The following is a 15,125-nucleotide window of genomic DNA, read 5'->3' as shown; positions in this document are numbered from 1 at the left end:
TAAATTGAGATTAAGAGGTTGCTTCTCCTTAAATTGCCAATTGCAAGAACATCTTCAAATGTCTTGGTTTTGTCCGACCAACTGTACAAAACCAATTAAATTCACAGACAAATAAAACTAAGTCGTTAATAAAATTTGTAAAGTATCATTACTAAAAAAAAAATCTACTTAATGATTTATTAATTATCAAAATAGTTGCAAGTCCGTCTATGGACAAATGCATTTCACAAACTAATCATAAACTGCCTCAAATATTCTGATTTCAGTCAGTTACATGCACTCCATAAAGCTTAATTAAAATCCAATTTGAATCAAGAGACACTGCCGTGATTGTATCAATGAAAGAAAATGGTCCCAGTTCGGCAAAAAATTGCCAAACTGGGACCATTTTCCAAAATTGCTACAACATATTGTGCTATTTTGCAAATGGCGTATTTGAAACATCAACTTCATCTTAAATCATAGTATATCGTTTCCCAACGAGCAGACAGAATCTTGTTCCAGCTCTTAAGAAAACAGAACATTCAAAACAAATTACAGTTCCTTTTAATTTTATTACAAAAACAAAAAACAGGATTTTCAGAATTAACAGTACAACAACAAATCTACTCAGAATGAACAAAAAAAAAGGATCAGAGAGGACGAGTGTGAGAGACTGTGTGTGTGTGTGTGTGTGTGTATGTGCATACGTTTACAAACCCCCATTTAAAAAAGAAGAAATCAGAAAATGTGTCTGCCCCCCCCCTCAAAAAAGAGAAAATGTTCAATCTTATTACTACAATTTAACAAACACAGGAAAACATGAGGGAAGAGAGGACAAAGACAAAAGGAGGTGGAGAGTCTGAGGTTTTTATACAAAAACACTTGGCAGAAGATATGTCAAGCCTTTTTCTTTTATTATTCATTAGTTAAGAAACTCATCTTTTTCAACAGAAAATAAACAATGCTCGCAATAAAAACCCATTTAAACATGCTCACACACACACACACACGCACAGACATGAAACCCTGATGGATGATTGGAGATGGGAAACAAAAAGAGAATTAGGAAGGAATGAAGAGGAGGAAAAACAAGCTAGTGAATGAAAGGTGTGTGTGTGTGTGTGTGTGTGTGTGTGTGTGTGTGTGTGTGTGTGTGTGTGTGTGTGTGTGTGTGTGTGTGTCCTGCTGGTTCTTTCTTACCATTCCAACACGACACCTCACCGACTGACACGAAAAAATATGGGGTGTCTACGTCTATATACACATCGTGTGTCTGAGCGCGTTTGCCTTTGAGTGTATGAATCAAAAAGAGCCAGTTGGGGTTGAGGGAAGGGTCAAGGGTCAACTAGGTTTGGCAGTGTGTGTGTGTGTGTGTGTGTGTGTGTGTGTGTGTGTGTGTGTGTGTGTGTGTGTGTGTGAGAGAGAGAGAGATAGATAGACATTTTAGGACCGTCGCTTCTTCTTGCTGGGAGCGCTGCTGGGGCCTGATGATGGTCGGATCTTTCTCTTCTTGTTGTTGAGGGTGGGGGCGGCGGTCTCCTCCTGCTCGTAGTGGCTCTCTCTGTCCGCTAAAAAATAAAACAAAAAACACATAAATGACATTATTGTTTAAAATCTTAAATTATGCAAACCAAACGGTTGAGGTTCAAGGACAAATTGTGTGTTTGCTTTAAGAGGAACATTTAAGAACTCCTAAATCCCATTTGCACCAGATATCATTTTTATATAAACCCAAGAACATTAGGTTTTGTTAAAAAAAAAAAAAAAAAAAAACATACATCACCTCATATCTAATTATTCTGTGCAACTTAAAGTATTTCTAGACATTAATAAAATGAGACTAAAAAGGTCTGTTCAAATACCAGCTCTTGCGCTGTATTTTTTTAAGTACTCAAGTGCCGACTCATGGGTTAAGTATTTCTAGAAAAATCGCCACAACGCCCAAAGTGTCCTCTTATTAATAAAACGTGTCCCTGATGAAGTCTTTAGGACATCCCGTCACTCACGCAAACACAAACAAAGGGCACATTGCAGCTGAGAATACTTGTTGGAACAAATAAGTAGGATCAATTAATCAGGTACAATCAGATGACAGGAAAGGGAATTGAACAATATCAGGAGCTGAGGGGAGGAATATAAATAATAAACCAACTTATCTAGAGGCACATGGGTCGGATGGACATTAAAGAGACGCAACATTGAAGGAAAGAATATCTTGTATTTGTCTTTACAGTGTCAGATATAATATTCTCATCAGTCCCACCAAGAAGTCCAGTTCTGTCCCAATAATAATATTCATCTTGTTACTTAACCAAGCACTCATCTTTTTTAATTCATACTAGGGCTGCACAAATTTTAGTTTTTGACATTTTCTTCTCCTCTGACAAAATAAATACAGGAATATGCCCATTAATTGGTCAATCTGGTGCACTTTGAAAGCAGAATAAAGAGGTTAGATCTATAAACAATTCGATCATAAACTCACTGGTTGGTATAAATATGAATAGAAAAAAAGAAAAAAAAGAAAAAAGGATTTTTTTTCAAACCTTTCCTGGCTTCTTCCTCCAGCTCGTCCCAGTCTTTGCCGCTCTCCTCCTCGCTGCCCTCCGACTCCTCGCCGCTGTAATCTATAAAACAAAACCAATGAAACTTTTAGATTCACTTCTGTACAAAGAAAGGTTTCTAACAGCACTGATGCAACAACATTTCTATTTAAATGAATCCTTTTGACTATGAAGCAAGTAAAACAGTTTCTTTAAGGATCTAAGTTTTGTGTCCATCCCGAAAAGAAAAACTAAATCTTACTCGAGTCCTCCGTCTCCGAGTCGTAGTCCTCGTCACTGTCTTCCTCCTCCTCCTCTTCTTCGTCTGCAGACGGGTTGAACGTTTCATCCTCCATTTCTGACTCTGAATCTTCCGCTGCACCGTCCCCCTGAGACCAAAACAAGACGTGGTAAGAGGGATGTCATCACAAAAACAAGTACGAATGTGTTTGTTTAAAGTATCGAAAGAAATTAAAGAGAAAAGGGGTGAAGCGAGAGGAAAAGCTGGTAAAAACGATTACGATCTGTGTTTTTTGGTCCACTGTGCTGAACGTACCTCACTCTCTGGGTCCAAGAAAGACCAGCCTCCCTGCTCGAAGAAGCCCTCGGGATCATCCACGATGGTCTTCATGATCTTGGTCCAGTTCAGGGACTGGACTCCCTCGGTGTACTTGATGTCACACGAGCTGAGAAAAAGAAACAGGAAACATAGAAAACCATTTTAACACACATAGAAAACCAGAGGCTTTATCGCTAAAGAAGCAGTCGATAAAAAAAAGAAAAAAAACAAAAACATACTTGAGCCACTCCTTGATGGGGTCCAGGGAGTTGACGGGCACGGCGTTGATCATGGTGACCTTCTTGTTGTAGTCCTTGTAGACGATGACCACGTCGAAGTTCTTCAGGTGGAACTGCACGCGCTCAAAGTGGACCAGCTCCACCTCGTCCAGAGTCACCACGAACGGAGGCTGAGCGCAGACAGCAAAGATTTAAAAACCAACAAAGAGGACCAAAAAAAAAAACTGACAAAGGTTTCGTGATAATATTAAAGATTAATAAATAAAAAAAAGATTCAGAACATATTCAATTTATTAAAAAAAAAAATCTTATATACATTTTTTTTATATATATATATATATATATACTTTGAGATTAATATTGAGAATAATATTTTTTAAATCCCCAGCTGATTATTAATATTTTGTTGGAATTTTTTGTTGAAAAGATACATTTCCCACTAGGAAATAGGTTAAGTGTGCCCACTCACCCATTCAGTGGTGTTGACAAGAGAACCCGACGTGGGTTGTAGCAGGCAGGTGCTCCTGTAGGGGGCGCCCTGGAACCTATGAACAAAAGAGCCAAAAACAATCAAGACCACCTGCTTAGTGAGCATAACATCCCAGCTAACATGGAAATCAAAAGCATATTCTGTGTTATTTTTCTTTAACTCACCCGAGGTCTCTGAAGGGCACCTCGAACTCCAGCTGCTCTTTGGTCAGCGTCTCCACCTTCTCGATGAAGTTCTTGAAGGCCGACTTGAGCTTGTGTCTCATCTCCCGCTCCATCTGCTCGGCGTACAGGTCGTCCCGGTCGTGCATGTGCTGGTGCTTCCCCAGGTCCGTGGTGATCTCCCCGACCTCGGTGTAGAACTGGACGTCCGTGTGGCGCCGCTTACCGAACATGATGGCGTTCTGGAGGGAAACGGTGAAGGACAAAATGAAAAAAAAACCTGGAAGTTGTACTTGGAAAATATAGATAAGTCCCTGCAGAAAGATGCATTATATGAATATGTGTGTGTATGTGTGTATGATATCAAAAAATATCTCACAGTGTTGAACCAATAAAGCTACCTTGAGATGGAAGTGGAGAACAATGATCATCTCCCCGTCACACGGCTGGAAGATGGCGTGTTTGATGTTGTTATAAAGAATGTCCACTTTGTCGCCGCGGACCGACGTGAAACGGAAACCTGTGCGAGAAGAAGAGACGGAGTTTTCAATAAAAATAAAAACTTTGTGGACTTTTGTGGAAAAGCATAATAGGGCCACTTTAAGAATCCCCCCTATTTGAGAGTTTCCTCCCACCATTGGTATGCGCCTCCAGCGAGCCCTGCATCCTCTTCTGGGCGATGTTGGGTCTGATGTAGAGGTCCTTGAGCTTGGGGTTGCTGCGGTTGAGGTTGATGACCAGAGAGTCCTGCTTGACGATGCCCTCCTTCTCTTTCTCCTCAGCCTCTCGCGTCTTGTACCGCTTCTGCACCTCCTTGATGATGCGAAAGGCGTTCTGCAGGTTGGTGGAGGGCACCGACGGGTCGCCGGGAGCCTTGAGGTTGGACGCCCGGTACGTGCTGCGTGGAGAAGGGAGAGAGTTTAAGGAAGGCGAGAACGGTTCGGATTGTGGATAAGCAAGAAGTAAAAATACAAGACGAATAGGACAAAGAGATACTTTAAGGTAATTTAAGACACTCATCGGCGATCAAACCAGACCGATCATTCAGATATGGGCCGTTTCTCAATACCAAGTATGGTCAAGTATGGACTTGCAAACTTGCAAGTTCATACTTGGATATATAAAACACACACATCTAATGCTTTTTAAAGCGTTCGAGAGTACAAACTCCCGAGGACGGGAGGACGCAGTACGGTCATTTTGCAATTGGAACAGCAGCGAACTTGATGACGTCACCAACTCAGCTCGTCGGTCCCGCCTACTCCGGTTATCTTCAGTCATATATATTGACAATAAAATGAAATATGATATAAAACACAACCCTGCCTTTTTTCGTTTTCATTTAGAAAATATTAAAATATTAATATGTATATGTTTTGTGTTACATCTGCAACCACAACCACAGAGACACCGGAGCCAGCGGCACATCTGGAGGAGCCTTGCCGAGATCAGGCTGCTGTCAGCGGGCTGCATGAGCACCACCGCCCGGTCTCCTCTCTGGTCCTCTCATCTCCGACAAACGTCAGCGCTTTTTTCAAACAGGCTCTATCTTGATAAATTGACCGCATATTTTAAGTCTTAACAACTACATTCTCGCTTAAAAAAATGTTAAAACTAAATTCCGTTACACAACAACAGCAGTATTTAGACAGTTATAACTGACAGTTGTGAGCCGTCTCCGCTACTGTCGGCTCTTGTTTGCTGGTGAAATGCATTCTGGGATACTTGGCTGTCCAAAGTCCACACAAGTCTACTCCGATGCATCCCCGATATAATGGGCGGAGCGAGGACACATCCGGGTATCTGGACCGTACTTGGCTGGATGCGAACTTGTGTATTGGAACAGTACTTGGGCTAGTGCTAGATGACGTTTCACAAGTTCACGAGGACACAAGTACAGAGAAGTTCACATATTGAGAAACGGCCATGGGGATTCCAGTCATAAATCAGATGTCATTTTAACAATATAATACAAATTTTCACTGATGAGTTGATCACTCTTAAGTTGAAGATGTAACTTTTGTTGAGACTAAAATTCAAGTTAAAAAAAAAAAAAAAGGAACCCTCATTCCCTCTCCATATCACATTTGGGGGCTGGGCAATAGTTCAATATGATAATTTATCTTCTTTCAATGGAATCGTATCGTGATGTAATCATATATTGAGGGACAAAATGACATTACATATATTGATAATAACAACAAGCACATTTCGCAGAAAATCTGATGTGAAATATTTGAGGAAATATCATTTAAAGATTTCGGTTTGGATTTGATGTCACTTTACCATTAAGTTCAGTTCAAAACAATTAAACAATGGAAATAGTTTTTTCTCAATTTCATTTAAAAATATTAAGCTGATTTTGCCGTTAAGTTCTCAATAAAATGCACAAAAGTTCTTGTATGGTTATCTCATATACATTATTATTTAAACTACCAGTAAATATGCAAATCGTGATATAAATATGGAATTTTTGGACATGAAATTCTTTATCAGGATAAGATATTTTGCCATATAGTCCAGCCCTGCCTGGTTCGGAAATTCTGAAAACATCATTTCATAAATTTCGCGAACAGTTTAGACTCACATTTCTTTGACAAACGTGGCGTCGGGGTTGGGGAAGATGTTTCCCTCCTGTCGTCCCAGAGAGCTGCCGGGGACGTAGAAGTTGATCCTCAAGTAGGTGTAGTCTCCTTCTACAGACATACTGATGTTCTACGCAGGCACAGAAAGAAAAAAAAAAATATGAAATACAATCTGGGAATAAGTTGGTGGGACAGTTGAAGGAAACTGACGGCATACCTTGATGGTGGCGATGTGGAACGGTGTGGCGATACCAAATACGGGCATGACAACAGTCTCGTACTTCTTGTCGATGAAGATCTTCATCTCTCGGATGTCCTTTTCTCTGGGCATCTGAGACACGTTCTTATAGGACACGTTGGATTTTCTGGCCCTGGAGAGGAAAGAGAGTTCAGACTCAATTAATGAACAAAAAACTTAATTACATGTGTGGCTTTTTACTGCCTACTAGTCTCTTTGGGGCATCATTTAAGAACTATTTAGTGCGTGTTTACACTCACTTCTGAATCTGCTGCTCTCCTTGCCGCTCCGTCAGACGACGCTTGGCTTCTTCGTTCAAATGGTTTGCCAACTCCTTCTGGTGAGCCCGCCTCTTCTCCTCCGCCGTCATCTCGTTCTGGGTTTGAGAAAACACACAACTGAGTGATCGTACACAGAAACACCAGAGTCCAGGATTTATTTCTCTATTTTATTTTTTTACAAAAAGGATGGGGGAAAAAAAAAATAACACATGCAGAATACGGACATGTGTTTACACGGCTTTGGATGGTCAGAAAAAATAAAGAAAAAAACACGAGAAAAAAAAAGAAAACACGAAAAACGGAAAAATACACGGAAAAATAAAATAAAAATAGGACGACGACTCCCCCCCCGATCAGTAAGTGGATTTTTACAACTAAAGCACTTCAGCGGATGAGACTTTAGAAGAAAAACAATTGAATACTTACCTTCCCAAGTAGCTGGTAGAGTACAAAGACATTCACACTCTTAGTTACCAACACTCTGTCAAGGTGCCAAATAAACACTGAACACCAGTCACGTATCGGACCGCACAAACATCAGCGCTTACTCTGGTTCTGTCGGCGAGCAGGGCGGCGCTGCGAGCTCCTTTCCCCAGCAGCTCCTCCGCGTCGTCGCCGTCTTCCTCGTCATCCTCCTCATCGTCATTCTGAAGGAGCAAAATTATGAATGAATGAATGAGCTGCGATGATCATGAAAACTGAACTGAACTTTTGGCTGCTAGCAAAAAGAGCAAAAACATAAAAAAAACGGCTAACTCTTTAACAAAGCACGACTGGACCGCAATTGTCAATTAAATACCATAAATTCTCAAACAGTAGATTTAAGTACCGTAACTGCGGAGGCCTTTTATTTAAAAACAGGCTCATAATTAGAGGCTTTTATTTCTAATCCCTGCTTGTCAAGTATATTTGCTCGTATTTTTGAAATGCCTCTTTGTTTTCTTCACTGTTCAATTTTTCTGTTCCTGCAGTACTCAGTTAATAAAAACTCAACACTTCTTGTATCTGTTTCAAATTAAAAGCCATGTGGCGTTTTAGTGGATGGTACCCCTTAATTTCCTAACAAGGCTTTTATTGTGAAACACTAGCAGGACAACGTTGCAGTGCTTCTAAATGTAGCTACTGCCATCTTGTTGCGCTTGTATGTTACTACAAAATTTGGTTTGAGGACATTAACACACAAACACACTGACTGAAATAGAACAATAATGCTTTAGATGAGTAATCCACAACAACAAAGTGTTGAAAAAAGCATGTTTATATTGTTGAATTTATTTGGTTTGTATGTATTATTATTTTTTATAAAAATGGAAAAATTATAGTGAATTTGGGTCTAAAATCTTTTTAACCTGTTTTAGAAATACATCAAACAGTTACACTACCCATTCAGCTTCAACTTGTTTGATTTTGTTCTTGCAATTATCTTGAAAGATTAAGCAAAGAGACGTACCTTCAAGAAGATCCCCACGTTTTTGATCTTTTTCTTGACTGGTGTGAGTATCGTAGCAGCCTCTTCCTGTTGCAGAAACATTTCAGGTTGTGATAAGTAAAGTGTATAACCAGGTGATGTGACCTTCACTTGTTTGTAATGTTGAGGTCACAATGTTTATACAGTGTCAATCATACCAAGGTATAGTGTGGTAGGGAAAGTGCATCTCACCTCATTGATCTGTATTGTGTCACCGATAAACAGGGCGTACTTTTTCTGCTCGTCCTTCTTGCCGTCTTTATTCACGAGGTCAGCAAAACCCAAACTGATGCTCAACACCATGCCTGGAGGAGACGCACACAAGCTTTAGTTAACATATGTAATTGTATTTTGAGCAGTGAAATGCGATCTTTTAATACCGAGAACAACAATTATCGCGTCTGAATGTGCCAAGTTCTCACCTTTTTTAAGTTTGTACTGGTTTTTGGCGTTCAAAACCAAGGAGCCTTCTCTGAACTCAATTCCCATTGCAAAGCTACAAACAAGAAAAAAATTAAAAACACAAAAGATATGAGACAAGTGTGTAAATGTGTGCAAGAATATGGAGAAAGAAAAAAAAAAAAGCCATTTGTGTTTATCTACCCGAGGTTTTTGGTCAGCTTTGCCACAAGGTCCGACTTCTCCTTCTTCACGTAGTCCTGCACTGCGTTGTAGGCGTCGCTAATTTTTGCACCTGCAAGCAAGAAAAAGAAAATAATAATAAATAAATAAATAAATAAATATATATAAAAAAAGAACCCTTATAAAACAGCAAAACACACAATTCTACTTAAGCTTCATTTGCCACAGATTTTGCCAACATTTTGAATACATGTCCTCTGGCCTTCTGTACCCAAAGCTCCCACGCTCCCAGCATGCTCCTGAACCCACCGTGTTTAAGATGTTTGAGTAGCTCCTCTTCCACCTGCAGCAGGAAGTTGTAGTTGTCCTGCATCTCCTGAGGGGGGTCCACCATGAGGGTGCGCACCAGGTTGGAGCAGTACGACTTGTAGCGGATCCCCATGGCACACGTGATGGCACCGAAGTGCATGTGGTTCTTGTCGCTGCAGCGGAAAACGAGGTGTGTCCGTTAAGATGATGGTCAGGGTCAAAATGTACGATTTGTCCCAGAACGTTTCATTTCTTTGTTTTGTAATTTCTGTTATTATGCTAAACTAGGCCAACTATCTTTTGAATGTAGCTTTAAGAGATGTTTTTAGCTGAAACTAATCATTTGATCCGCAAAAAGTTTAAGTAATTTCTCAGCAACATTACCCAGTTCCACATTCTCAACCATAAAATGTTTGCTTTTCTTTTACATATGATAAAACACTGAATATTTTGAGGTCTTCAACTGTCAGACAAAACAAGCACTTTGAAGATATATTCTTCGTGTTGAGGAGATTTTGACCGAAATTTTTCTCAGTTTTCTGACATTTTATAGACCAAAGAATGAATCAAGAAAAAATAAAATAAAAATAAAATAAAAAATCAGCCGTATATTAGATTAAAAATAATCATTAGTTGCATATTTATAAATATACACAGTTTTCTATTTAAGATAAGTTACAACTACATTGGGGAAATGTTTTTTTTCCCTCCCATAAAGGTGCTGAACCAAAACAAAAAAAGTCTTGTTTTTAAATAATTACCAACAGCCTTAAAACCATGTCATCGTGCCTCTGCTCAGGTGAGGTGAGCTACCTGACGACGCTGAACTTGAGGCTGTAGTTCCCGCCGCTCTGGATGATGGGAGGATAACACATCTCCACCGTGGACGGATCCGCACCGCCCAGGTACTTCTTCTCCTCGATGGCCTTCTCCACCGACTCCGCAAGTTTACTGTGACGCACTTTCTGTTGGGGAGGGAGAACAAGACGGGAATGAAGCGTCTGGATTTTCAGACATAAAAAAAAAAATTATAATGTGTGAACTGTTCTGCTGGAGAAGATCCAAGCTCGTACGATCCGTATGGACTGAATATATTTGAATAGAGACCTTCCTACATTTTTTTTTATACTTTATCATTTAAAGTGGCTTCTTTTGCATCATAACATTTTGTAACAATTTATCTAACAATTTAAAGCAGATTGCAAACTAACGTGTACAGTTTTTTTTTAATGAAATTGACAGCAATCAAGGTTTTTTGTGAAATATTGTTGTCGTCAGAAATTCCTATTTTCTCAGACACTGAATTAAAACTATGAGGCTGATCTGACATTTTTTCTTCTTTGTTGCTCGTAATAATGTGAAAATGATATGAAGGAAGTGCATCATAGGAGTGATCAAACACTCTTTCTGTGGCCAAACCATCAGTTGAAATTGCATTTCTGCTGGTGCAACTTTTAAAAACACAGGTCAGTGCAACAAAGCTTTCGGAGCTCTAAAGTTTGTGTTTTATAAAGAAAATTGCAAATGAAATCACAGCAGCAGAGAAGATAGAACGATTGAAACCACTGTTTGCAAAAAAACAAAACAACACTGATATAATTCCAGTTCACACGTCCAGCATTACTTCAGTAAATTAGTATTAAAAAAGCATCAGTCCAACACCAATCCACTGGTCCTTCTCACCTCATCTGCATCGACGATCTCCATGACGCGCTCCTTGAAGAACTTGGAGTAAACCTCGCTGGTGATGGCCGCGGCCTTCTTCATCAGGGCCAGCTCTCCGTCTTCCTTCACCGCCATCGTGTACGCGACCACGGCGCTGATGTCTACCTGCAGGCGGGAAGAAATGTAAAAAAGGGAAGGTTTGAGCAAAATAGAGATAAAAGACAAAAAATTGTAACTTCAAGTGACATTTTGGGATTTAGTTTTACCTTCTCCAGCCCCTCGGCGGTGATGGTGTCGTTCCAGCTCTTCATGTAATCGCCGGGGAATTTATCTTTGCTGAAGATGCCCACCGTCTTGCCCTCTTTGCTGCCTCTGATCGCCTCGATCATCTTGTCGAAGTTCGCTTTGTTGCTTTCATTCTGATAGACACGTGACATGAAGTGGAAATTAAGAATCTGATTTACTCTGACAAAGGCCTACACACAGAAGAAGTTTGCCTCCCGAATCATAACCGCATATCTTTCAATCATGTGTATACAAGTGTACAAAAGGGAGTGTGTATTCGGCCATTACCTCTGTGTCTTTACAAAGGTTACCTTTTCTCTGGTGAGCAGGGTGATTGGCGGGACACCGTTGGCGTTTTCGTTCCCTTTAGTTATAGCCACCTGCTTGAGGAAATCCACCTTCTTCTTGCTGGCGAGGAAGAGGATTTTGGTGTCGCAAAACACCATGATGGTGTCTGTCAACTCGTAGCCAAACAGCCATGTCTGACGAAAAACAAAAAAAGAGTTAAGGGGAGTTCATTACGTGATTTAAGAATCAAAACATGTATCAGTGTAATCCATCTTTATAACCCTTAAAATGCAGGTGTAGTCCTGTTTAGCTTAAGCTACAGTGAAACACTTATTTATAGTCATACAGTCAAGTAAAGACAGGGCAAAGAAAGCACAAATAAGTCCCCACACAGCTTCCACAAAAGGTTAGTTTTGATAATAATGTAGTCATAATGTGTGTAAAATAAATGTATTGTGCATAGACCATGAAGTGACTGTGGAAAATTGACGTCCAGCACTAGGGATGCCAGAAATCAGGTGTATTGATAAGGTTTGGAGTTAATCTCTGCTGCTATTGGTTTTACAGAAGTTAGGAAGTGAGATCTCCACACACCGACTCAGTCTCAGGACAGCGTGATACACGCATCATGGCAGACAAAACAAAAAGATCCAAACTGTGGCTACATTTTACGCTAGTAGATGCTGAGAACTCTCGTTGTCACAAATGCAATAAAACCCTCATATGTAGGAGAAGTAACAGCAGCAATTTATCAGAACATTTGGGGAACAATCGGACGTTAAATCTGAAGAAATGTACTCTTTGGATAACATCCGTCCTCGTCCACCGCAGGTAACATTAGTGAAGTCATGCGGAGTTCGGCAATAACAATATGTGAATAAATGAAAGCTGCTCGAGAAAGACCATTTGTATACATACAAGAATAATAAAGCAATTAAATAATTGACATTTTTTCCTCACAATATAATCCAAAAGAACTGATAAGAGTATCAACAAGGAACTGAAACGATATGCAGAATAAATAAAAAGCAACATGACACCCGTCCCCATCAAGCAGCTGAATGCATCAGCATCCTGAGTGGCAGTATGATGCTGGAGTATGCTCTTACCTGTATGGCTGTGGATTTGGCGTACACAATCTCCTCGTCCACACCGACAGACACCACAATGGCATCAACTTTGCCAAACTCATCTTCTCCTTTCTGGGAAACAAAGAATGATAAAAAAAACCCACATAATTTAATGTTATGCATGGAAAGGGAAAAAAAAACCATACTGGAGGTTCTTGCACATAATCCACATAAAGCATGTCTGGGAGACAAAGAATACACACTGTATTCGTATTAGTTTATTGCACTTATTGTATTCATATTAGTTTATTGCACTTATTGTATTCGTATTAGTTTGTTGCACTTATTGTATTCGTATTAGTTTGTTGCACTTATTGTATTCGTATTAGTTTGTTGCACTTATTGTATCCGTATTAGTTTATTGCATTCTTATTAGTTTGTTGCACTTATTGTATTCGTATTAGTTTGTTGCACTTATTGCATTCGTATTAGTTTGTTGCACTTATTGTATTCATATTAGTTTGTTGCACTTATTGTATTCGTATTAGTTTGTTGCACTTATTGTATTCGTATTAGTTTGTTGCACTTATTGTATTCGTATTAGTTTGTTTCTGTACTTTTGCTCTGGTTTATGCTTTAAGATGCTTGTTTAAGAAAGGAGATGCACTTATGACTTCTGGTGACTAGTAGTTCTCTTGAATACCTATGTTGAATACACTTCCTGTAAGTCGCTTTGGATAAAAGCGTCTGCTAAATGACTAATGTAATGCAAAGAGTGCTTATTTCAGTGGTTTTATAAATAACCCTGCTGGGAGCTGGTTAAGTTAGACACCTGGCTCCATCAGCACCTGATGCTGCATCACCTGGCTGCACATGCAGGTCTCAGGAAGTAGTTTTTAAGTCTTTAAATGAGAGTTATAAAGCAAACAAAGCCATCCTTAATGGAGTCATTTGCATAATTGGGCTGCAAAAAAAAAAAAAAAAAACAAATCAAGTGAAAGCTGATTAAGTTTAAAATGTGCAAATAAAAACATGGAGTTATAAAAAAAAAAAAAAAAAAAAGCTACTTTCAGAGAAAGTAGCTTGCAGAAGCTGCAGGCATCCCTGCACATGTAGCTGGGATTCATGCTAACTAGCCAGCTAGCATTAGCATGTAGCAAAAACGTGAAATAGCCAGCTAGCATTAGCATGTAGCAAAAACGTGACAAAAGACAAACAACGTGACGTGAGACAGCTTGGCAGCCACACATGAAACACACCTGCGGGGTTTAATATCACTTTAATGCGACGTGGGGGGTCAGAGTAGCCTGCATGTAGCTACTCGGCTAGTAAGTTAGCATGGTGGCTAAAGTTAGCTAGTATGTTAGCTTGGTGGCTAACGCTAGCTTGGTGGCTAACGCTAGCTTGGTGGCTAACGCTAGCTTGGTGGCTAACGCTAGTGAATGGGATAAGTGCTAACGTGTGATGCGAGACACACAAACGTACATACAAGTACAAGTGAAAACAATTTAATTATTTAATTAATTATGAAAAACTGAGGCCTAGTCGGCGGGGGGCCTGGGTGTGGAGCAGGGGGAACGGGTACTATCTCAAGCCGACAACAGAGTCACTTCTCCGGGGAGAGAGAGAAAAAAACAACCGTTGGAACGCAGCGGTACCAACGGCTTTCTTTTCCTGCGCGCGCGCGATTGACCAACGGCCGGCACCGCGCACGCTATACACCCAACCGCCGCCTTCCATTACCTTCCAGTTGCTGTACAGCCGTTTGATGCGGCGGTAGAACGCGTCCTTGTCCAGGTTTACCGCCATGCCGAGTCCTGTGGCGCGAACTCCAGCTCCCGGCTTTGCTGCTCAGCAGGCCGGATGGAGGAGGATGGAGGAGGAGGGTGGTGGTGGAGGAGGGAGGAGGGTCAACTAACAATAAACGCACCACTGTGTGGGTTTTTTTTTTTTAAATCATGTAAAAAAATATATAAATAAAAATAAAATAAACCACCAATTTTTTTTTTATTATTTTTTTTAAAAAACTGTAAGAAATTAGTGGGTTTAAATAAGATAAATTATTAAAATAGAATGTAATTTTGGCTTCACGCCACACTCACAACCACGCACACACCACTCTGTTATATTACACCCCCGGTCCCTCCTCTTCTTCTTTCTCCTTTCTCTTCTCCCTCCCCCTCCGAGGCTCCACATATTTTACAATTAATTTATATATTTTTCTTTTTTAATCATAATAGCACCTAAAAAAAATTAAATAAATAAATTAAATAAAGTGGAAAAATTCTAAATTATGTCTTTGAATTATTGGTGAATTCTTGTCTTCCTGTTTTGGTTACTTTGTGATTTAATTTGATGGTTTGTTGCGCATTCAGATGAT

The 15,125-nt window shown here is 39.9% G+C and overlaps 1 protein-coding gene across 1 annotated transcript; it reads right to left on the bottom strand.

Moving 5' to 3' along the window:
• Positions 1-549: 549 nt before the first annotated feature.
• On the bottom strand, positions 550-14,855 carry supt16h (SPT16 homolog, facilitates chromatin remodeling subunit). Its single transcript, XM_054601185.1, has 24 exons — positions 14,489-14,855; positions 12,785-12,877; positions 11,699-11,869; positions 11,369-11,521; positions 11,121-11,267; positions 10,251-10,402; positions 9,438-9,610; positions 9,150-9,240; positions 8,969-9,042; positions 8,739-8,851; positions 8,529-8,594; positions 7,627-7,725; positions 7,058-7,173; positions 6,777-6,930; positions 6,562-6,689; positions 4,610-4,872; positions 4,376-4,494; positions 3,978-4,216; positions 3,793-3,868; positions 3,324-3,493; positions 3,082-3,211; positions 2,788-2,914; positions 2,529-2,609; positions 550-1,550 (listed from the first exon to the last, which is right to left on the bottom strand). The coding sequence occupies exons 1-24, from the start codon at positions 14,552-14,554 to the stop codon at positions 1,426-1,428; spliced, it is 3,126 nt and encodes a 1,041-aa protein (XP_054457160.1). The 5' UTR covers positions 14,555-14,855; the 3' UTR covers positions 550-1,425.
• Between the last annotated feature and the right edge of the window lie 270 nt (positions 14,856-15,125).

The sequence above is a fragment of the Anoplopoma fimbria genome, chromosome 7, assembly GCF_027596085.1.
Source record: "Anoplopoma fimbria isolate UVic2021 breed Golden Eagle Sablefish chromosome 7, Afim_UVic_2022, whole genome shotgun sequence".
Lineage (NCBI taxonomy): Eukaryota > Metazoa > Chordata > Actinopteri > Perciformes > Anoplopomatidae > Anoplopoma > Anoplopoma fimbria.
This window is presented reverse-complemented; position numbering and strand designations above follow the sequence as displayed.

Coding starts and splice junctions, on each gene's coding strand:
- supt16h (XM_054601185.1), bottom strand. CDS start 14,554: ATGGCGGTAAACCTGGACAAGGACGCGTTCTACCGCCGCATCAAACGG. Junction 9,611..10,250: donor CTCAAGTTCAGCGTCGTCAG/GTAGCTCACCTC, acceptor TTTCCGCTGCAG/CGACAAGAACCACATGCACT. Junction 6,931..7,057: donor GGAGAGCAGCAGATTCAGAA/GTGAGTGTAAAC, acceptor TTTCCTCTCCAG/GGCCAGAAAATCCAACGTGT.